Source organism: Dama dama, chromosome 8, assembly GCF_033118175.1.
Source record: "Dama dama isolate Ldn47 chromosome 8, ASM3311817v1, whole genome shotgun sequence".
Taxonomy (NCBI): domain Eukaryota; kingdom Metazoa; phylum Chordata; class Mammalia; order Artiodactyla; family Cervidae; genus Dama; species Dama dama.
In genome coordinates, this window is record NC_083688.1 from 17,572,536 (window position 1) to 17,596,770 (window position 24,235).

General features: G+C 36.8%; 1 protein-coding gene across 16 annotated transcripts in view; it reads left to right on the forward strand.

The window, feature by feature from the left end:
* Positions 1–24,235, forward strand: part of TRIP12 (thyroid hormone receptor interactor 12) — a 144,642-nt gene that overhangs the window by 75,077 nt on the left and 45,330 nt on the right. For all 16 annotated transcript variants that reach the window (XM_061148575.1, XM_061148572.1, XM_061148577.1 and 13 more), the window contains 8 exons: positions 2,396–2,532; positions 7,746–7,829; positions 9,123–9,218; positions 19,184–19,332; positions 22,001–22,036; positions 22,119–22,214; positions 23,314–23,406; positions 23,599–23,760. In XM_061148575.1, coding sequence (XP_061004558.1) covers positions 2,396–2,532; positions 7,746–7,829; positions 9,123–9,218; positions 19,184–19,332; positions 22,001–22,036; positions 22,119–22,214; positions 23,314–23,406; positions 23,599–23,760 — 853 coding nt within the window. The remainder of the gene's footprint in view (positions 1–2,395; positions 2,533–7,745; positions 7,830–9,122; positions 9,219–19,183; positions 19,333–22,000; positions 22,037–22,118; positions 22,215–23,313; positions 23,407–23,598; positions 23,761–24,235) is intronic.

Consider the following 24,235-nt stretch of genomic DNA (forward strand, 5'->3'; position numbering starts at 1 on the left):
TTGTCTTCTACCTTTTCTTCTGTTGTTTTACATTATTTGTACAGAGTTACTGCCAGCAGTTGGACATTTGGTTGTTTTCAGAGTTCCTGTCTGCTAAAGAGCTCTCTACTGAGCATCTTTATGCAGATTTGGGTTATTTTTAAAGGTAGCTAAATTTCCCAGTAGTGTGATTAATGGATCAAAAGGGATGCCTGTTGTAATGGCTGTAATATTTCCTCATTAGTTTCTAAAAGTGCTGGCATGAGTGATTGAGTGTAATGGGTGAGGGGGAGAGAGGTACTTCATTTTCATCTTACCTTATAGCACCCATCCTCAGGGGAAGCTGTGGGTTTTGTTTGTGTTCTTTCACGTCTCCATTTTTCCCACTTTGAGCCCATTTTCAGAAAATCATCTCCCTTTGACATATGATACAGTATATTATTTCCCATACTTTGATTAACTGATTCAGAATCTTCGGTTGAAGTTAAAAAATCTTGTTACTCCAATTTCATGTCAGATTTTCAGGTTTGGTCAGTTTTGGTGTTGTGCTGCTAATTAGCACAACCACATGGGACTTCTCTCTCCTTTATGTGTAATTTGCTCCTTTTGTATATTGTTTCTTCTCTTTACTAAATGTGCCAAAAAACCAGTGATGGTGTGGGTGATTTTTAGTTTGCTTTTCCCATCTCAGGTCAGTTGAAAGGTTTAGTGCTCCTTTGGTTCTTCTCCAAGGTAATATTTGGCTGTGGATACAGTAATAACACAAGGAAATAGAATGACTTGTTGCCTAATAATAAGTCATAAGGAAAGGACTCTAGGCCCTTTAAGCTCTGCTTTTCCACTTGTTTTCTGGTTCTGTTAGGATTGTTTAAAATATTGTTTAAATATCTGGAGTTAGTACACCTGTTTGCCTTTGAATTCTGTTGGCAGTACTTTTATGAGGACCTCTGAGATGATTTCTTGATTCTTCAGGGCTTTTGCCCTATTTTGGACCAATCTTTGAATCCAGGTTACCCAAGGTTTATAATCTTAGATGTAAACTGAATTCACTGTGGTTGAAAATTAAGTTTGAACTGTTCATGGAGTCAGGTAATCTAGAGTCCTGACTTTCTCTGCAGCCTTCTCTGCTCTTCCTCGAGAGCACTGTCTTAATGCACCAGGAGTTATTTATTTACACGCTGCACACAAGCTGTCTACCCGCCTGTCTGCAGCATTCTTCATCTCAAGCTTTTCTGAGTTTGCTGAAATTCCTCTTAAATTTAGTATTTTTGCAGCCTCTTGTAGCTGCAGTTTCATCACTCTAGACTGACACACTTGAGGGCAGCAACCAAGTGTTGAGCAGAGAGCGTGTCACGTGATTGATGCAATTAAATGTTAAATAAGTGACTTCCTTTGAATCGCAGTCATTTGTAGCTTGGTAATTTGGGTCTGGAATGAGGTTTGTTTGTTTTTTTTTTTTCTCTGAAGGAAAGACTGGCTGAGTAAATCCCTGTTTAGGGACATACATTTATTTATTTATTACTAATCGGAAGAATAAATTCTTCTACAACTCTGGTAATTCAGAACCTTCATTTCCAGGTCACTTATGCCTGCTTCCTCCTTGTTCTTTATCAAGCAGCATTTTTCACTGTAGCTTGACTTTAATCTAAAACATTTCTTTAGTAGTAGGTTTTTGCACTTCCAAGGTCATTTGGGGGAGCTGCTGTTTAAACAATATTAAATTGTAATAATTTTGGAAGTCTTTTGTCTGTGCATGATTTGCTTACTGATTTCACTTATTAAAATAGAAAAAGTGTCAATGAAATGTAGTTTGCTTCATGATAAATGACTTTTTTCCACATCTTATAGTAATGCCTCAGTGTGAAGCAGGTGTGTTCCCAGATCTCATCTGTATCTATCTATAAATATTGAATATTTAGTTCTTTATTTTAAAGGAGAAGCTATTGTCCATGATGAGGATAGTAACTTTTTTGATGATGTAAATCATCTGGGACTTAAGTGATGGGAACTTTGCCCATTGTCTTCTCTCTTCTTACCCGTCCCCCATTTTCAGCTATCAGTCTGAAACTCCATATATTGATCGCTATTTACCCAAGAATTAGAGATCTATTTTGAATGAATTGTTTCTGCTAAAGGAATCACTTTTCCATTTAGTTGAAGTGTTTAAAGATCACTTCTGTCTGAAAGGATGACAACAGCTCATAGCCTCACAAAAGCTTGTATTGTCAACATGATAGAGCTTGGAAGAGTTTTAAATATACAAAGTCTTGGTTGTTACCCATAGTGATTTTCTGCAACAATTTTTATGTAAAAAGAAGAAACTCGCTTTGTGTTCCCTGCATTGGAGCTTTGTGCTGTGTGGACATTGCTCCTGGTCACTGGGAGCGCTGCCTATGATGGCATTTTTCTGTCGTAGTCGGCGAGGCTCTGGCCTGGGCAAAAGAGGAGCAGCTGAAGCTCGTCGACAGGAGAAGATGGCCGACCCTGAAGGCAACCAGGAGACGGTGAACTCTTCAGCTGCACGGACAGATGAGACTCCCCAGGGAGCGGCAGGTAGATTGGTACTTCTTAGGCCTAAAATGTGTTTATGTATCTTCCATATTTATTTGGAGATAAATTACTTTTCAGGTATACCAAGTATAATGGAAGAGAGGAGACAGCTACATCTTAAGATGTTAATAACCATCAAACTTGTTGTTTTATTTCATTTTATAGATTTGGTTTTTGACTAGTTGTATTGTTTTTTGTCGTATAATTTTTTTCCCCCCAAATCCAGATTTGTACTAATTTAAGTTCAAAGGGCTTTTAAGAAGCAGAAACTCCCTTTCTGTTTAAGCTTATTAAATATTGATCAACACATATAGTAGTTGCCTGCTGATTTGCTTGAAAAAATTAAATTCATAATAAAAATGTATGGATATAGTTTAAATTGCTTCATACATGTGCAGATTTTAATTTAGAGTGTTACAGTCTGTGAAAAATAAGTATTCGGTTTGAACCTAGCAGCTTTAAGAATAATATTATTCCTATTTTTTTATTCCTATTTTTATGGGTTTTTTATTCTTGATATCTTAGCACAGCAAAAATTAAGTCACCCCACCCCAAGTATGTATCCATTACCAGTACATAAAGCAGGCTAAGACTTCAGTGGTTGATTGTGACTAACAAGTTTAAGAAGTAGTTTGTTATAAGCATTTGTCACTAATATTAAAACAGATACAAAAATATTAGAATTCAGCATTATGAACATATGGTTATAAGTCCCTTAAATCTAGATAATATGTATAACTTTAGGTGTAGACATATATATTCTTTCTTTTGAATGAATTAAATTCTTTCATGTATTTTTATTTAATATCAGAATATGTGCCAGTTTTCTTTATTGCCTACAGTCAATCATATGTACTGGTTTGGCAGGAAGGTTCTGGTTTTCCCACTACTGTCCATGTTTTTTGCCTTTTGTCTCGGCTTTCTGTCCAGCTTAACATCTTTACCAACCAGTCTTTCCTGGTTTTATATGATAAACTACATGGTGAACTTAACAGCATCTCATCTGGTAGTGCCTTTTTCCTAGAATAGTTTTTCTGAAGGGTTAAGTGGTAGAGTTTTGGAAAAATAAAATGCATCGCACGTGCAGCTCATTGAAGCTCTATATAACACAGCTGATGCTTCAAGGCTGAATATGGAAGTGGAGCAATTCCTATGTGGATGACTCTTCGAGAGAGAGCTGCTGAGTGTGTTGTTAAAGTGGACTCATTATGATAATTATAATAGCTAACATTTACACAGGGTACACCCCATTGCATACACACTATTAAGCATTTTACATGTATTCTCATTTAATATTTGGAACAACCTGCTGAGGTGTGAGAACTGTTATTCTCATTTATAAATGAGGAAAATTGAAATGCACAATCATTAAGCTTGCTAGGGTTACAGGCCCAGATGTGTGACTCTTGAAGTGCACAGTTGAAACAACAGCTGTGTTGTTCTGCATCCCTACGGTTACTAGTTGGTTTAATTCATATGAGTATAATTGGAGGCCAGAATGAGGGGGCAGTGTGTGAAATTCTGTTCCCTGGTATATTCACCTAAGAGGATGAAGACTTCAAGGGGTTAGATTCATAATATTGCCCCCCTGGAAGGCCTGCCTCCATATTTGAAATCACAGCGTAATCTTGGTATTGTCCAAGTTTATGTCAGAGATACATGTGGCCTGTTCACTGATACTAGAAAGCACTAACTTGATTACGTTTTGGAGGCTGCGTTGAATACTGAGGGCTTTCTCTGCCAGTTCACTCAGGTAGTTCTAGAGGAAGAGGCAAACTTCTTACAAGCTCTGTATTAAATTCTTCAGTGTAATGTGCTTTAGTTTTTCAGTATATAAAACTGGAATTTAAAAAATGTAACGCTCTTTTAAGCTAGTGTTGAATATTAATTGATGGTGTTAGTTCAGAGCATCTTTTAGCATGCACCTGTATAATGTGTAATTATATTCCGAACAACCGTTCTTTTGGCCTTGCTCAAAAGTTTTCATGACACTAAGAATGTATTCTTGTTGCCTCCTGTACTTGGGTATCTGGTAAACCCTTAGCCATTCCTGTCGAGTAAAAGTGAATTCTGTCAGCTTTAACTGTATATTGGAAACTGCCTTACATGGTACTGTGATGATATGTGGAGACTCGATGGGCAAGATACCAATTTAAAAGAATAGATTGACGTCTCTTAAAATCTGAAATTGGATTTTTTTTCTGCTTGATAACCTTGCTTTTATTAATACATTGTGTCTGGGGATGGATTTTGTGTGTGTTGTCCAGCATTTGATGTGTTCATTGAAGAGTTGTGTCACTGACTGCTAGGAATGGAATACATTTCTTTACCTGCCTGACGACAAACAGCCACTCATAGGCTGAGCTAGTTTGGTTTATTAATTTTGTAAAACTTACAAAAAGGGAGCTACAGTAGGCCAGTGCTTTTAATATTTGCTTTCAAAGGTATGCCTAGCTCAGCTGGTAAAGAATCTGCCTGCAACGCAGGAGACCCTGGTTCTATTCCTGGGTTGGAAAGAGCCCCAGGAGAAAAGGGATAGGCTACCCACACCAGTATTCTTGGGCTTCCCTGGGGGCTCAGGTGGTAAAAATTCCACCTGCAAAGTGGGTGACTTGGGTTTGATCCCTGGGTTGGGAAGATTCCCTGGAGGTGGGCAGGGCAATCTGCTCCAGTATTCTTGCCTGGAGAATCCTCATGGTCAGAGGAACCTGGCAGACTCTAGTCCGTGGAGTTGCAAAGAGTTGGACACGACTGAGTGACTAAGCACAGCACATCCATCAAAGGTACGGCAGCTCGAAAGAATCTTTTGCTTTGGGTTCAGTGATTTGTATCCAAATAGGCACTCATCGCAATTAAAAATGAGAATATCCCTGCTCCTTCTTGTAGAGAACCTGTGGCTCCATGAAGGTTGAGACCTCACTATAATAATCTTAACAGCTCTTTTAATTCTGTGCTTTTACAAGTTTTATGTCTTGGTTAAGGTCTTTGTAGCAGGGCAGTTTGAGGTATTTATTTTTCATTATGTAAATTCTTAGAATACTCTTAAGAAGTAACTTAAAGATAAACCTTAAACCTGTAGAATGGTTTAAAGTAAAACCAGTAGACCCTCTTATAAAACCCTCTAGCATTACCTTAAGTGAACCTTTCCGTTTGTTTCTTAAAAAATGTGGTTCCAGAGTTTTTGAGGGGAGGAGAATACATAAGAGCAATTTTGTTTGTCACAAGTTTGTATTTGATTTCCACAGTTTGTAAGAGTTTCAAGGCAAGTTTAAGAGCCACTTTGCTAAGTTTAGTAATAATTGGGACCCAATAGCAGAATTGGTTAACATGGTTTCTGTATAATGTGAAAGAGCCAGTGTACATAAATTAAAAATTAGTACTGAAGAATACATTGAAGGTTCTGACAGTGTATATTTAATAAGAGTACAGCTTGTAAAGTCATACTTCCTGGGTTCAGATCTCATATCCGTTGTTAGTTGTCTGATCTTGAGCAAGTACACACAAAGCCTAGGTTTCCTCTTGTACATGACAGCGCTTGTAATACCTCTTTGTTTGGTTGAGAGGAAACATATGGACACATTCTCCATGGAGTTAGCATTTAATTAGTACCTTTAAGCAGCATTACAAAGTAGTCATGGTTATTTCCTTTTGTTTTGTTTCTTGTTTTCAACAAGTATGAAGTTTACTAAATTCTGATACTCTTTAATATAACCATTTCTTCTTAGCCTGTAACTCTGAACCAGGGGTTTGTCAGCATTTTCTGTAAAGGGCCAGATAATTGATGTTTTAAGCTTTAAATAAGCTCTGTTGGAACCACTCTGTGGTTGTAGCACAAAAATAGCCATAGTTAATAGGTAAATGAATGAGTTTGGGTAGATTTTAACAAGATTTTATTTACATAGTGATGTGCTAGACTGGATTTGGCCTGTGGACCACAACGTGCTGACTCCTGTTCCAAACCATACTTTAGTGAAATGATAGGATACTTAAATGAGGAGTGAAAAAAAGTGTTATGAAAACATGGAGTTGGTGGCTGGTATATTAGCATCTCTTCAGAAAAATCTGTTACATTCACACAGGTGATCCATGTGCCTCTTTTAATAATGACAAAAGTATTTGTCTTGGCTTGTGTTCTGTCATTAATCTGTCACATGGACATAGTAAAGTATTATGGATGATGTGGTCATTCTACATAGATGAATTGTTTGTACAAAAAATGCTTTGGGACTCAACAGACACTGAGAGGAAGGGGCAGTTAAGCTGCTAGTTTTACAGGAATATATTTTTATCTCTTGGTCAGATTCGTAATAGAAGCAACCACTGTTTACTTAGACTGAAGTATTGATCAGGTTAGCATTTTGTGTAGTAGAATTCTTCTGAATGTGACTCTTCTTGTCTTTGTTTTGACATATTAGTTGCTTTCTCTTTTGTACTTAAATTTAAATGTTTTGTGGTCTTCTGTTAATGTGTATCTTCAGTGTTTTGTCCTGAAAATAAGAGAGCATAATCTTTGCATACTCTTGAAATGGAAGAAAACATGGCAAATGATTGTATCAAGGCTCTAGTCCAGGCTAGACTAGACTAGACAGAGCAGGCTGAAGAAGGCACACATCCCTGTGGAGCATTCTCCCTATGTTACGTTTGTGATTACTTGCCTGTTTATTAAATATCACAGTGGCTTTAGCAGTGTTATGTTTATGGACTTTTCATAGAGGAGTTCAGAGTAAGACTGAATTGAGCAGTTTCAAAGAGAGGTTGGTGTCTCAGATGGTAAAGCGTCTGCCTACAATGCAGGAGACCCGGGTTCAATCCCTGGGTTGGGAAGATCTGGAGAAGGAAATAGCAACCCACTCCAGTATTCTTCCCTGGAAAATCCAATGGACGAAGAAGCCTGGTAGGCTGTAGTTCATGGGGTCACAAAGAGTTGGACATGACTGAGCGACTTCACTTTCAAAGACAGGAGGAAACTGTGAAAATCATATGTGAGTGAAATGCAAGGCTTGTATCTTAGGTTTGTTTCTGTTGTCATCGAGCCATCTTTTTTCCATAAAAGCTACATAATAAAGTCTAAAAGAATGTTTGCCTTTAATGTATTATTATCTGTGAATCTTTGCTTTTTCTTTTTAAAGATAAACCAGACATAATGAGTTTTAAATATTCTCCTAACCCTCACCTTCTCCACACCGCCTCTGCCACTTCCCCGCCCCCCCCCAAAGCCTCTAGTTCTGTTGCAGGGGCTGTGGGCATGACCACCTCTGGGGAGAGCGAATCTGATGACTCCGAGATGGGACGGTTACAAGGTAAAGACCGTTATCAAGCTTATACGAAACCACAGTCATGGGCTGCCTGTCACTGTGTTCTTTATTGAAATTTGAATAAGCTCATATAACTATAATCTAGCAGTGCCCACCCATATCTCCAAAAAAAGCTCTTGATTTACTGATTAGATGATTTGGAATTGGAAGATGACCCATTTGTTTCTTCATCTTTACTATTTAAATAGATAAAATCTTCTGTAGTGTATTTTTTATTGTTAATTTTTTTTTTATTATGGTTACATATGCAGCTAGTAATCCGTTAAGGATGATACTGAAGAGGGGTCACTTCATATATTGTTCTCTGGTACCTAATAGTGCATCTGGTAGGATGCTTTTTTGCTGTATTCTTTTGTATTCTTGATCAGCTGTTTCAAAATGAATGTAGAGTGTATGCATAAATTCTAGGCATTATAATGTTGTAAGTGCTTTTTTAAAAGCAGCTTCATATTATGTATACGTTGTTTACAAGTGCATGGGTATGTATTTTTATTGTCTTCAGTTATTTATCCAGTCAGTCCCCAATGTGAGACTTACAAGAAACATTAATGAATGAGTTTCAGATTGTCTTTTTGACTGAAACTCTCATGAACAGTTTTTCTCACTTTTGGGGACTGATAAAAATGATTTTTCCTATGTTTTTAGAGAATCTTATGATCATATCTGATTAGGAAATAATAGAGTAAAAACAGAGCAAATGTGCTTAACATATAACTTCTTCAAAATAAATGTTTACTTTAGGTTTTTCTTGGACTATTTACATGGTCCCTGTTGGCACTAATGTTTAATATATCCATAAAACTTTAAGATGCCCTGGAGTTGACACATATGGGTGTTGTAACTTACAGTAATTGCATTAGTATATACAAGTGTGGTTTTGAAAAGTTGCATGTAGCTTCTCTCTTTTTTTTTTAATATTATTTTTATTTTAATTGGAGGCTAATTACTTTGCAATATTGTAGTGGTTTTTGGCATACATTGACATGAATCAGCCATGGGTGTACATGTGTTCCCTGTCCTGACCCCTGCTCCCACCTCCCTCCCCATCCCATCCCTCATCCCAGTGCACCAGCCCTGAGCACCCTGTCTCATGCATCAAACCTGGACTGGCGATCTGTTTCACATATGATAATATATCATGCAGCTTCTCTTAAAGTTTAAAATTGAAAGTAGAATTGTTTAAATCAATTATGTGATGAATCAGTTGTTGGAAGCTTCTAGATGAGGTGAGCTGTATTAACAACTCAACTGTTCCTCCTGCTCTGCTTTTTTCCTTAGCTCTGTTAGAGGCCAGGGGTCTTCCCCCTCACCTGTTTGGTCCTCTTGGTCCTCGGATGTCACAGCTTTTCCATAGGACAATTGGAAGCGGAGCTAGTAAGTGAATACTTTTAAATTTGTCCTCTCCTCAAAACTCTTATTAGTTGAGTGCTGTTCTTAAACTGTTTATCTATTCATGTAGGAGAGTTTTCACATAGGAACTTTTCATGAACTTTAACCTATTTTTAAAAATAGAGCTTGTGCATATTCTTACCTTAAATAATAGCAACTCTTCAAGATTTTCTTCTATCATTTTATGTTTGATTACTAAATTGGAGCCACTGGAAAACCATCCAGAGTTAACAGCAAAACCTTTTTTTGAGCTGTAGAGGATTAAAGACTCTCAGGTGATTACTTTGGTTATTATAACATCTGATTGCATGATTTGCATAGATTCATGTCTTGAGTTTTTTATGGTATAATAAATTTTAACCCAATAGGCAGTTGATTATACAATGAGCCCAAATGGAAAGATTTCTCACAGAATTACCAATAACTAGACTCTTTTATCAAATTAATGTAACCCAGAAATCTTACCATATATGGTAGACATAAGAGTGACTCTTTAAGTTTGTAACTAAGAGTATGATTTTGCATAATTACAAATTCCATTAAATTCCGTTTGGTATAGAATACTACCTTTAGCTTCCTTAAGCAGTAAAAAATTTACATTTAAGCATTTTTTAAAATTGAAGTATAATTGATTTATAGTATTGTATTAATTTCTGATGTACAGCAAATTGACTCAGTTATACATAACATTCTTTTTTGCATACAAACATACATTCTTTTTTACTTATCTATAATGTTTCCATAGAGTCAGTAGGCTATTTGTAGACTTCAGTCTTAATTTCAAAACTTCTAAAGTGTACCGAAGCTTATTAGCACTGAACTTAAAAATACATATTCATACAATTTTCAATCAAATATTCTTTTTTTTAAAAAAAATGCAGTGTGTGTGTGTATGTGCTTGTGTATGTGTGCTTGAGTCTTTTTTTCATTATGTATATATGTTACTGAAGCATAGTTGACTTATGTTTCCGGTGCATAGCAAGGTGATTCAGTTATACATATACACATTTATGTTCAGATTATTTTCTGTTGGTTACTACAAGATAGTGACTGTAGTGAGCTTTCCTGGTGGCTCAGACAGTAAAGAAATCCGCTTGCAATGCAAGAGACCTGGGTTCGATCCCTGGGCTGGGCAGATCCCCTGAAGGAGGGCATGGCAACCCACTCCAGTATTCTTGCCTGGAGAATCCTCATGGACTGAGGAGCCTGGCGGCCTGTAGTCCATGGGGTGGCAAAGAATCAGACACAGCTTAGCGACTAAGTATACACACACGCAGTGTATACTATAAATCTTTGTTGATTGTTGCATATCTCATTGGCTCTTAATATGAATAGAAGGCTAGATTTCTAATGTACTTGCATCTTAACTTGACCTTATGGAAAAACTTGAACTTTTTGACTAACCAAATACTTGAGGATTTTAAGAAGCAATTGGTATTTTTGTTTTTATTTTCTTTTGCTGCCCTGTTACTCATCCCTCAAATAACACTCTCCTGCAGAGTTCTTAAGGACCCTGGAATATTGATTTTTTTTATTCGGTGTCATTTATTAGGCACTGGGATTGTTCTGAGTCATGAATAGGATGATAAGCAGAGTTGTTTCCCACATGGAAACTTCCCTGTTAGAATGTGACCCTCGCAGTAAGCAAGACAATCATTACATAGTAAAATTTCAGGTAGTGTCATTACAGTGAAGGAAAACAAAGCAGAGAATAGAAGGAGATTGCTGGTGTTGTGATAGGCTGGTTAGAGAAACCTTCTCTGAGGTGTGGAGATTTTGTGTAGAATAAAACAAAGGGAGAAAACCAGCTCTGCAGAGGATCTGAAGGAAGGAGGAAGTGCACAGCCAGAGGTGGAAATAAGTCTGGCCTGCTCGTTAGACTGAGGGAGGGGCATAGGAAGGTGAAAGGAAAGTGGTAGAAGGTGAAATCTGAGAGGTATAGGTACTTGGCAGGTCATGTTGGACCTTTGCAGGCCACAGCAAATGTGGGGTTTATCCTGAGGATAATCAGGATTTATCTTTATTATGAAAAAGAGCAAACACATGAAAGTTGAAAGTATTAGTAGTATAATAACTTCCATAAGCCCATCAACAGTTATCAGTCCACACAACCATTGTTTCATTTTTACCCTTAATTGTTCTCCCTATTCCCAAGACTATTTTTATTTTTAACTTTTCTACCTGGATATATATGAATTTCTAACTATAAAAGTAAGGACATTAACATTTTTAGACAGTGTTGTGGTTATATTAAGATCTATACTTTGCCATAAGTACATTTGTGTGTGTGTGTGTTTTAAGAGAAATTTGATTTCATTTATCTTGCCTTTCATTTATTTTGGGGGGAATTTTTTTTTTTCCTGGAGAGAAAAATTGTTGCAGAGCTACCTAGGCATATTATCGTTAAACATCAGAACTCCATATTAAGGCTTGACTATTGCACGTGGAATTAATGTAAACTATACACTAGAATCAGAGTAGAAAATGGTTACACACACCCATGCCCATGACTCAGCTTCAGCAGTGCCTACTTCGTGGCCAATCTGTCTTTAACACTCACCAGCATCTCTCCTCTTGCATTAATTTGAAATGAATCCTAGATATTCTATAATTTTTTTCTATAAACATTTCATCATGTAGCTCAAGATAATGCCCCTTAAAAGACACATACACATAGGCACATACATCCAGATTACTATTGTTATATCTGAGAAAGAAACCAATAATTCCTTCTTAATAGATGCCAGTCAGTCAGATTTCCATTGTCTCAAATGGAAAAGCAAAAGTAAATGAATAAATAAAGTAGATTTCTTGTAAACTGGTAGTTGGGTCTAGAGACTTTTTCAGGTTCAAGTTTGATTCTTTATTTTCCTCCTCTGATGGGGAAAGACGCTGCCAAAGTGATACAGTGTTTTCTCATATTTAGGAAGCATACAGAGTCATATCACCTCCTAAGCCATCAAAACTCGGTTCCTAGATAACAGGGATTACAAATTAAAGTATTTCATATCTAGTGATCAGTCTCCATTTATTAGGAGTAAAACGAGTAATTTTGTTGAAATATATACTGAGTCATGTCCCTACTCTTTGCAGCCCCGTGGACTGTAGCCCGTCAGTCTCCTCTGTCCAAGGACTTCTCCAGGCAAGGCTGCTGGAGTAGGTAGCCATTTCCTTTTCCAGGGGATCTTCCTGACTCAGGGATCGAACCCAGGTCTCCCACATTGTGGGCAGATTCTTTACTATCAGAGCCACCTGGGAAGCCCATAGAAAAAATATCTCTCCCTTCTGTTTGGTTACCCAGGAGAATAGTTGGCATAGGAAAAATATCTCCTACCCTTTATTTACCAGTTTTCCATTCAGAGTGCTGTTGTTATTAAGTATCATTGTCAAGCAGGTTGAAATGTGTTTTAGACATTTCACTGATTTTCATTGATGATTAAATTTTCCACTCTTTGATCTTTTTGGTGTGATCTCAGTAGTTTTTGAAGCCCCCTTTGCTTTCTGGTGAGTTAAGCTCAACAACTCCAACCATGAACTGAATGCTTGAAATCAGGCATTGCCTCAGAGAGCCCTGGTTTCCTTTATAGGAAATGGTATTTAGATCCCACAGTCTCGGCTCTAGGTGTATTTGCTACTGGATTGATCATTGTTATTAGACTTGTTTAATGGACAAACCTAGGAAATGATTATACTTAGTCTTTTAAGATAAAAACAATGAATTCATACTGATAATGCCAATTCAAATTCAGATCTTCAGGGGTTTTATTTATCTGGTATTTCATACCAAAAGTTTCAGTTCCCAGGAATAGTTATTTATTTATTAGGGCTTCCCTGGTGGCTCAGATGGTAAACAATGTGCCTGCCATGTTGGAGACCCGCCTTTGGTCCCTGGAGAAGGGAATGGCTACCCACTCCAGTACTCTTGCCTGGAGAATTTCATGGACAGAGGAGCCCAGCAGGCTACAGTCCCTGGGGTGACAGAGAATTGGACACGGCTGAGCGAGTGTCACTTTCATTTATTTATTTACTTTATCCTACAGTACAAAATTCAGCTTTGCACCAAAACTAGTCATATTGAAAAAGTTTCAGTTTTGCAATAGTTCTTTTTTAGTTCTTGGGCTGTATCTTACTTTATGGTCAGCTTTTTGTATTTTAGTCATTTGAAATAATTTTTTTCATGCTGCCAGGTTGGTTTGCCTCCTTTGCTTTATTTTGCTTATAATTTTTAGGTATTGACTTTAAAATGTTATCTGACTTTTATAATTCATATTATTTATACAGTTCCTGAAGTCAGATCTATAAATTTTTAAATGTCTTAACATCTTTTACTATCCCTTTAGCCTGTTTCCTCCTCCCACACAAATAACCTTTGTAATTTTATGGCCTGTCCTTTTGCTATTTACTTAAGAAAACAAAAACAAATCCATATTGTCTACTTCATACACACTGCCTTTCTTAGATAAGAGTAGTAAACTTTGCTTTGCCTTCCTCTTAACAGTAAATCGTGGTGTTCACTCTTCATAGATGCTGTCCTCGTCATGCACTGAGAGAAGGGGGTGGGGAGAGAGGGAGGGGAGGGTCCCCCATGCCTTTTGTGAAGCTGTCATAATGCTGCAGTGTGTGGATGTACAGTTTCTTAGCCAGTCCCGTCTTGCACATTTGGGTGACTTCCAGTCTTGTTTGTGTTGCAGTGAAATACAGCTTTCCTATTTTTTCCTGTTATCTTTAGGCTAGATTTCTATAAAGGGGATTGTGGTATAAAGGGTATAAATGCACACAACATTTTGGCAGATGTAAATAAATTAGCCTCTTTTGGAGATTATAATGCATATCCTTGGGCTATTATACATCGCCTGCTTTTATAGTAATAATGTTGTCATATCCCAAACAGTGTAAGCAGCAGTTTAACCTTTTCTCTTGCCATCCTTTATGTTGTTGTTTTGTTTTGCTTATACATGTGTTAGAAAGACAGTGGGGCAGTTTTTGTTTTAAAACATCCATCTTCTTTTATTTTTGCCCACATATATGTACCATTTCCAGTACTCTTACTTCTTTCCTGCAGTTCCTTTCTCCTATCTGGACTGTTTCCCTTCGGCCTAAAGAACTTTTCTTAGGTATAAATGCTAGCAGTGATTTCTATCTGCTTCTGCTTTTGTTTGAGAAATCCTTGTTTTGCCTTAATTTTCAAAAGATCATTTTCCCAGGTGTAAAAATCTCATGTTAGCCCTTTGTAATGTCGTTTCTGGTTTCCATAGTTTCTGTTTAAAAATCTTACTATAACCTTTTCAAGGCAATTCTTTTCTCCCCTGGCTTCTTTTAAGATTTACTTTGTATTAATTTTTAAAATTTTTAACTATATTAGGCCCATGTGACACTTTCTTTCATTTTCAATTTGCTTGAGTTTCACTGAACCTTTGAATCTGTGAGTTGATAACCTTTCATCAGTTTTGGAAAATTGTTGCCCATTATCTCTTCATATATTTTTCCTCTTATCTCATTATCTATTCAAGTGTTCTCCTTCATTTTCTCTGGGAGTATCAGGATTGTACATGTTCAGACTTTGCACTTCATATACTGGGTCTCTCTAGCTCTGTTTTTGTTTTTCCCAGAATTTTTTTTTTTTTTCTTATGCCTAGTTTGAAAACTTTCTATTGACCACATTTCAAATTAACTATAACTCTTTTTCCTGCTTTCTTCTTCCATTTTTGGTTAAATTCATCAATGAATTTTAGATTTCAGGTGTGTTTTCCAGTTCTAGGCAGTTATTTGATTTTTAAATATAGATTCCAGTTCTCTTTGAAATTCATTACATTCTTACCCATTTTGTCCATCTTTGCTTATACTTGCAATTTGTTTTATTTATTTTGTATTGGAGTATAGCCAATTAACTATGTTGTGATAGTTTCAGGTGAACACCAAAGCAACTCAACCATTCATATATATATATACATATATCCATCCTCTCCTAAACTCATCTCCTCCTGTCCAGGCTGCCACATGACATTAAGAAGAGTTCCCTGCGCTGTATATGTATAGTAGGACTTTTTTGGTTATCCATTTTAAATATAGCAGTGCGTACATGTTGATCCCGGGCTCTTTGACTATCATTTCCTCTATTACTTACATTTGCAATTTATTAATTATAGTTATGGAGCCTTTCCTGGTGGCTCAGACAGTAAAGAATCTGCCTGCAATGCGGGAGACCCAGGTTTGATCCCTGGGTTGGGAAGATCCCCTGGAGAAGGGAATGACAACCCACTCCAATATTCTTGCCTCTAGAATTCTATGGACAGAGGAGCCTGGGGTTGCAAAGGGTCGGACATGACTGAGTGTCTAACACAATCATAGTTACAGAATACCTAGCTTATAGTTTCTAGTGGTGTTAGCCTGCTTCTAATGTCTTTTCCCCCCTTTTGATTGTTAATCACATACTCCTCAGCCTCTTTATACATCTGGTAATTGATTATGTGAACTGAAGAGACCCCAAGTGGTGTTTTCTATTAGTGTTTCCTCTTCTTCAGTGTTAAACACGGTCAGAAGCTGATCACTTTGCTCCAGTCAGGGCTATAGCTTGTTTCATATATGGCTCATTTCACCTCTGGCTTATCCCTGTTTGTTGTGAGCCTCCCAGGGGTTTTGGGCCGGGGGGGGAGTGGGGATTTTTTGTTTTCCTAATTTCTTTTTTGAATTTTTCCATACCACGCACCTTGTGGGATCTTAGTTTCCCAACTAGGGATTGAACCCACACCCTCGGCATTGAAAGCTCAGAGTCTTATCCACTGAACCTCCAGGAAATTCTCTCTCCCAGGGTTTTTGCTGTTGAGAACCTTGCAGATCTCCATCCCCTTAGACTTTATATTCATTATGCAGTTTGAAAATGTTGCAGATGTCTTGAGGATAGGGGACACTGGCTGTGTGTGGTTGAGTCAGGCCTCCTCCCTCTGTGGGGACTTTGTCCTCTGAGTACCCTGAGACTGCATGAGTTTGCATTGTCTTAGCAGAACCTCTGACTTGATCCATGGTCCTCTTCACGGCCTCAGAACTTAGCAGATGTCCAGTGGGGCCAATTCACACTTGAACACACCAGCCTCCTGTGACTCCCTGAAATACTAGGACTTCTCTTTTCCTCAGTATCAGCAGTTGGTAAACTCCTGCCCATGGGCCACATCAGCCTCCTGCTTGTTTTGATATACCCTATGAACTAAAAATGATTTCTAGATGGCTGAAAAAGTTTTAAAGAAGTAATATTTTGTTACATGAAAATTAAATGAAATTCAAATTTCAGTGTATATAAATAAAATTTGGTTGGAACACAGCCATGCTTGGCTTATCGCCTGTGTCTGCTTTCATGCCACAATGCCAGGGTCGAGTAGTGGCAACAGCAACCCTGTGGCTTATAAAGCCCAAAACATTTACTATCTTGGCTCTTTGTAAGAAATGTTTGCCTTCTGACCCATAATCTTTGATAGTGGTTTTCAAAGTGTGGTTTATGAGTTCCTCGGTCATGCCTGAGATCCTTACGTTGAATTCATAAGGTCAAGGCTGATGGTAATTAGTAAGGTTTTTCCTTTTCTCTTGTTTGAACTAAAAGTATAAAAGCTGTGGTGGGTGTAAAACTGCTGGTACCTTAATAAGAATCAAGGTAGTGACACCAAACGACTGGCAGTCATGTTATTCTGCAATGTCAAGTAGGTACATGTCTTTTAAATAATCTTTGTGATGAAGTAGGGTCCTTTTTTTTTTTCTTACACTTCATCTCAGATAACCTTGTATCATAGGTTGAGAGTGGAAGTGAAAGTGACTGTACAGCTCTTTTATTAAGCTTGATATTTAAATGATTTGCAACAAGAACAAAATAGTGCATTTATATTATATACTTAACACTGCATTTTTATTGTTTTCAAAAAATAGTCTTTTCCACAAAAAAATTGTTTATATTAATATGTAATGAATTAATCGAGTATTTAAAATTTTTTCTCTTTTAGTTCCTGACACATTTTATAAATAGCAATAGATATAAACCACATACACAAGAGTGCTTTTGGGACTGGGGAGGGATTCTTAATAATTTTGTATAAAATAATGCTTAGAACCAAAATTCACTGATCTGTTTGAGGTTATTTCTCTTCATATAGCAAAGGAAAATAATGGCGTTGACTTTTTGTTGTCACTTTCAGGTTGGGATAAGGTCTTTTTACGACCATCCCAAAAGACCAGTGGCATTATGACAGTTTTTTTTTTTTTAATGATTACTTTGATCATGCTGAAATGATCCATATGCTTAGAATTGCCAACCTCAATGTTTATAAGACATACCATTGCTTGTGTTGATTTTTCCTATTTTTGGTTGTGGTTTTTAGGGTATACTTTGAATGATTTCATTCTTTAAAAACAAATCCAGAAGCAGCTAAGGATTCTTTTGTTTTCATAGTTATTTTCCCTTCATTTTTTTTTTTTTTCTCTCACATTATTTCAACACAAAAGTGATAAGCCTGCCCTAAGTGGAACTGATATTATTTAGTTTGAAAAATTTTAAAGATGCTGTCCCTTTGAACTTGAATTTCTCATAGTATATTTCTGGGTGGACTCTTAATTATGATGAAAGGAGTTAATGATATTCTGCAGTTAAATAATAGAGAAAACAGACTTTGTGAGGATTATTGTGCATCCCTTTGAAAGATGTTTGCCCTCCAAGAAGATTGTTCGTGTTTAATTGGGGGGAAAAAAAAATTGCTGTTCATGTGAACTCTACATTCATTGACAGTTTCCAAACATGTATCATTTCTAAGCATTTCAGTCATAAGTGGATTTTTTCATTTCAGTGGTAAGTAAAAAAATCCAATACACAAGGAACAATTGGAAAAGGTCTTGAGAACGAAAGGGGTTGAATAACATCAGGTTTACATTTGTAAGTTTCAGTGGAGTTAATAGTGGCTCCAAGAAGGAGGGTGTCCAGGAAAATTTGAAACAGATTTGTAGACTTTATTTTTTAGTTTATTGATAACTTATTTATTGTGGTAGTTGAGTCTTAGCATTTTTCAAATGTTTTGAGGATGGAATTAAACCTTAAAAGTAGAAGTTCTCTAACGCACTGTGATAGCATATGCACATGAAGTGAGAGGAGGTGAAAAGGCCCATCTTTTGATGTTTTGGAAAATCATTCTTGGCATTCCCTTTTGTTAGATGCATTACTGTTCTGTTTGTCTTTATTTCCATGCTTTCACTGTTACTTGGATTCCTTTTATTCTGATGGAGGTGTTTAGAGGTATATAACATTTCCTTTGATGCCTGGGCATCATTGTTTACCAGGTTTTTATTATGACAGAAGACTTTTTGCTCACTAGATAATACATATTTTTAAAAGCAGGTAGCTCATCTGATAAAGAATCTGCCTGTAATACAAGAGACCCCGGTTCAATTCCTGGGTTAGAAAGATTCCCCTGGAGAAGGGATAGGCTATCTCACTCTAGTATTCTTGGGCTTCCCTGGTGGCTCAGTTGATGAAGAATCTGCCTGCAATGTGGGAGACCTGGGTTCGATCCCTGGGTTGGAAAGATTCCCTGGAGGAGGGCATGGCAACCCACTCCAGGATTCTTACCTGGAGAATCCCCATGGAGAGAAGGACCTGGCAGGCTGCAGTTCATGGGGTTGCAAAAAGTTGGACACAACTGAGCAGCTAAGCACACACATGCTGATGAGTCCATGTTAGTCTTGTGGACATTACTTTTCGTTGCATCTGTTAAAACCAGTCAACACCTCTCATTTAAAAAAATAAAAAGTAAAAGAGGAGAATATAAATAACTGTGACATTGCTTTAAGGCCGAGTAAAATCCCTCTTTAATTGGGTTCCAAAGAAGAAAAGTAGCCAGCTGACTGTGTAAAGTCACACTAAACACCTAGTAATAATTTTCTTAAAGGTTTAAAAGTATTGATTTTATTTCTGTGTGCAGGTTCTAAGGCCCAGCAGCTTCTGCAAGGACTACAAGCAAGCGACGAAAGCCAGCAGCTCCAGGCCGTTATTGAGATGTGTCAATTACTGGTCATGGGGAATGAGGAGACGTTGGGAGGGTTTCCTGTCAAGAGTGTGGTTCCAGCTTTGGTAAGAGAATTTTCCCCTCATTTTATCCCACTCATGCCCTAAATGCTGCTCTTATTTTTACTAAAAGCATGATCATTGTAATTAGGAACTTTAGAATATAATAGAACTAAGAGATAGTTGAGTGTGATATCCTTGTATTTCAGGCCTGTAGAGATTGTGCATGACTTAATGATGAATGACTAAAATTTCTAAACCATCTCTTGATGAATAGTTAACTTATCTTTGATACTTAAATGACCCATGCAGTTTTCAGTTTTAAGTGGTTATCCCCTTTAGGTGGTAACTTGACTTACTATGCCAAAACTCACATGCTTTTTTTTCTTTTAAACTGGTGATTCATGGGACAGTGTTAACAGCTCACTTGTGGGTTGTCTTTGTAGGCAGTCAATACTTCCTGTTTGATAGTTATGTGCATGTTCATGCAGTCCAGCCAGAAGACCAAATGGATCCTCCAGCTTAAAAAGGGGGTTATGTTAAACAGAAAGGAGAAACAAAACAACCGTACTCAGCAATAGAAAAACGAATTTTAAAACGTCTCTTAATGATTTTCAATAGTTATGTTTGATGTTTAGAATTTATTAACATCTTAATCCCTTAAGCTTTTTAATGTAAAAACAGAAAGAGAAATTGCCATTAGTAAGTGTGTATGCCCTTCAGCATGGTAAGTCTTTTAAGTAGTGACTTGGTAATTTTCACAATGCAAGTTTAAAGAAATTGGTTATAATTTAAGATTAAAATTAAGTCTGAATAAAATAATGACAAGATTAACATAGACATGAATATATTCATAGATATATTACCTTGCAAGTTAAAATAAATATCATTTAAGTTTTTGTTTGCACATCTAGTAAAGTTGACAAAAATGGAACCAGGATTGGAGTATCAGATTGTCTCATTTGATCACACTATCAAATTATGGAGAGAGCTGAGTAGAGACCAGTCAAGTACAGGATGATACAGTCTTCATTCTGCTTGTTCTCACTTGTTGGCTGGCTCTACTCTAGCAGAAAGTAGTGAAGGATAGAGCAGTCTCTCTTCCCGTGCAGACTTCCTGCTAACAAGCTGGCTCTTAAGCCTACCAGTGCCATCCCACAGGCTTGCATATTAATATTTTTTAACATTTCATGAAAGTGATATTATCCTTTGTACTCTGACATTTGCCTATGTTTATATGCATACTCAAGTTATTGATTTCTTCAATAGCTGTCTTTTATGACCTGAATTAAACTTCCTTGTTTGTTTTTGTTCATTTAAGAGTAAACAGTAATAAAGAACTAGGTTACCATGTAGCAATACTGTCTCTTTTAAACTGCAGCTTTTAGTTAAATAAAGAAACTGTTAAATCTGGGCTGAAACATTAACGCAATCTAGTTTTCTTAATTTGCTGGTTATTGATTAGATTTGAGTAGTTGGTGGACCTGCGCTAGTCAGCTCATGCTATTGGTAGTGAGTTGTCCAGATTTGTCTTTCATAACAGTTGAATATTACAAATATATATCCATCAATCACCATACACTTGTATGACCATAAACAGTCGTTTTTGGTGAAGAATCTTATTTCCAGCAGTTCTAAAATGTGGTCTTCCAAGGTCATTCCCCCTTAAAGAATTGGATAACTTATTGTTTTATCTGTTAACATAACAATTCCTTTCCATTTAGAGTAGGTGTGTTTTGTGACTGATTTATAGGTGATTTGAGACAGAGTGCATGCTCTGTGTGTGTGTGTGTGTGTGTTTATGTGGTATATTTAATAGAAATAGTTATCAAGACCTCTGGTATATAGATATAATTACCCAGCATAATTGAGAGCTGAGAAGAATTCACATTAAATGAATATTATGTTAGAATATCTGGTGGCTGTTATTATAATCATATATTTAATTGGTACTTTACAGCTTAAATTTGACACATTTAAACTTTTCCATTGAACTGCAATGATTGCTTCCCCAAGTAAGAAGTTTCTTTGGTAGCTTTTACTGCTTAAAGAAGATGGAGTGTGTATCTAGTAGTTTTGCTTGCCCTCTTAAAAAACACAGTTGAAAACTGCTTAAGGTCTTTTCCACAAGAAAAACTAAAATCACATCAGATGTTTGGACTAATTCATGTGTTTGTGAAATAATTATATTGAGTTTTAATCTGTACCTGATTTGTTTTTCATGTGATCAATATTGTGTTCACATTCTATACTGCTGTGTATTTTACAGCTGAATTAAGTGGTGCTTAGTTCAACTTTTAGAGAAGCTGATTTATAAGAGTTTAAGCTATGATATTGAATCTGTACTGATAGTTGTTAATTTAACAAAGTCTGTGGGCTTCTGGTCCATTTATTTGTGTATGAAGTACTTGCTGACAGAGAAGTCCTCAGTGATGTTTTCATGGGCTTCTGAAATGGTAAATAGTGGTACCTGGAGGGTTGGTTGTAAGCAGTGTGAATTCTTTTTGACCCGAATCACAAGGTGATGATTATCCCATGTCAGTGCTTTAGTGTGCGAGTCACGCCATCCCAAGCATAAGCATTTCCTACATATGCTTGCTAGGTTTTAACTTGAGGTGATTTTTTTATGGTAAAGTTTGTGAGTCATACTGTTCTATTTCAGTTGAAATAGAAGAAATACTTCTAGGACTTTTAAGAATATAGCTTCTAATACTTTGTTAAATCTTTTAAACAGATAACATTGCTGCAGATGGAGCATAATTTTGATATTGTAAGTATGTGCTATGTTTTAAAAGAATCACTCCAAACTTATATTTTTGGTTTTTATTGAGTGAACATGGCTTCTTTTCTAGATGAACCATGCCTGTCGAGCCTTAACGTACATGATGGAAGCACTTCCTCGATCATCGGCTGTGGTAGTAGATGCAATTCCTGTCTTTTTAGAAAAGGTAATCCTACTTTTGCCCAACTATTGGAAAGCCAGCATAGATAGGGGCATCAAGAGACCTCCTGACTACTGAATTCTAAAGTTGTGTATCAGATTGTAAAGCCACATTAAAAGACATATTTTAGCATCCATTATCTAACTAAGGTATATTTTTTAGCCAAGATTCCAGAAAAATGTTTCATGTTTAGCAGAGCCATGATTTAAAAGCTGATGCTAATAAAGCATTTGTTAAAGCATCCCGGTGTTAAAATTTTTAATAATGAGTTATTGCACTAGTGTAAAATCTTTCAGAGAAGAACTTAAAGCACTTGATTAAAAATTATTTCATTGTTTCTAGAAAACATCCCAGTGAGGTTGATAGCTATTTATACCCTCATTTTACAGCTGAGGAGACTGAGCCAGACAAAATGCCTTGCTCAAGGTCATAAAGTGAGGCAGTGGAGAAAGGAAATTTTTTCATATGGTCTGTGGTAGGTTGTTTTTGGTCTGTTTTAAGGACCTTTTTCTTTTTAATGCACAATAAAATTTGCATTATCTGAAAACCTTGAAATATGCTAAAAACTGTAAAACTTGATTTTTAAAATTTGTTCCATAAATCAACCCACTGATTTTAAATCTGAAGATTTAAAGTTACATAATTGAATTTAGTGTATCCTTTATGTAAAACATATTTTTCAACATCTTATAAAGTGGTTGGAAGGAAGCTATATTGCCAATATGTTATAGCTTACATGCATAAGTCACTGGTTTCCTGTGGTGGGTTTCAGGTTAGAGGCAGTATTTATTGTTCAGTTGCTAAGTCATGTCCAACTCTTTGCGACCCCATAAACTGTAGCCTTCCAGGCTCCTCTGTCCATGAGATTCCCCAGGCAAGAATACTGGAGTGGATTGCCATTTCCTTCTCCCGGAATCTTGCCTATCTAGGGATCCTACCTGTCATCTCTTGCATTGGCAGGCAGATTCTTTACCACTGTGCCACCAGGGAAGCATAGAGGCAGTATAGATTGATGAAAATTAGAGAAGATATTTATTCACATAGAAGATGAGTAGCAAGTAGAGCACTTGAATGATAACCTTGTTCTTTATTTGTATGTTCCCAGCTGCAAGTTATTCAGTGTATTGATGTGGCCGAGCAGGCCTTGACGGCCTTGGAGATGTTATCACGTAGACACAGTAAAGCCATTCTCCAGGCGGTAAGTGTTGTTACCAGAGGACTGTTTCCTTTAATATTGAATTTTAGATCCACATTTGTATTAGCTCCTAGATCGCAACCTCTGTAAGGTTCCCATGCTGTTTCCAAGGTGATGTGCTAGACTTTTTTCTTTTTTTCATAATTGCTGATAGAAGAGTATTTCTTCGCTTTTAACAGTTTTCCTATATTTTAGGGTGGTTTGGCAGACTGCTTGCTATATCTAGAGTTCTTCAGCATAAATGCCCAAAGAAATGCACTAGCAATTGCAGCCAATTGCTGCCAGAGTATCACGCCGGATGAATTTCATTTTGTGGCGGATTCCCTCCCATTGCTTACCCAAAGGCTAACCCACCAGGTAAAATACAAACCTATCTTATGTGGCATAAAACATTTTTATTAAATTTTTTTAAAATGCCTATTTCACCTGGAGTCTTAAATCTTTCAACTGGGTATGTAAATTGGAAATACTCTAATCTTTGTCTTTTCCTGTTAACTAGTCATGGACCATATTAGGTTATTTTATGAAATTTCAGTGGATTTACCCAAATCGCAAGGTATCAACTATTTTGACTTTAGGGGTGAATTTATTATTTCAGCAGACACTTGAGTGTTTCCTATGTAATACAAAGAGAATTTCCTTTTGTAAAGATCACCCTTTCCTGAAAGCTGTAGGGTTAGGCAGGCAGGACCAGAGAGGGTGTGGATTGAGATCAGAGAAAAGATGAGACTATGTATGTTCCACATAAAAATGAAATAAGAAATGTAGATTGCAGTTGTCTGGGACTGGCAAAGAACAGGAGCAGTTGTAGAGGAGAAGGCATCAATGGGTC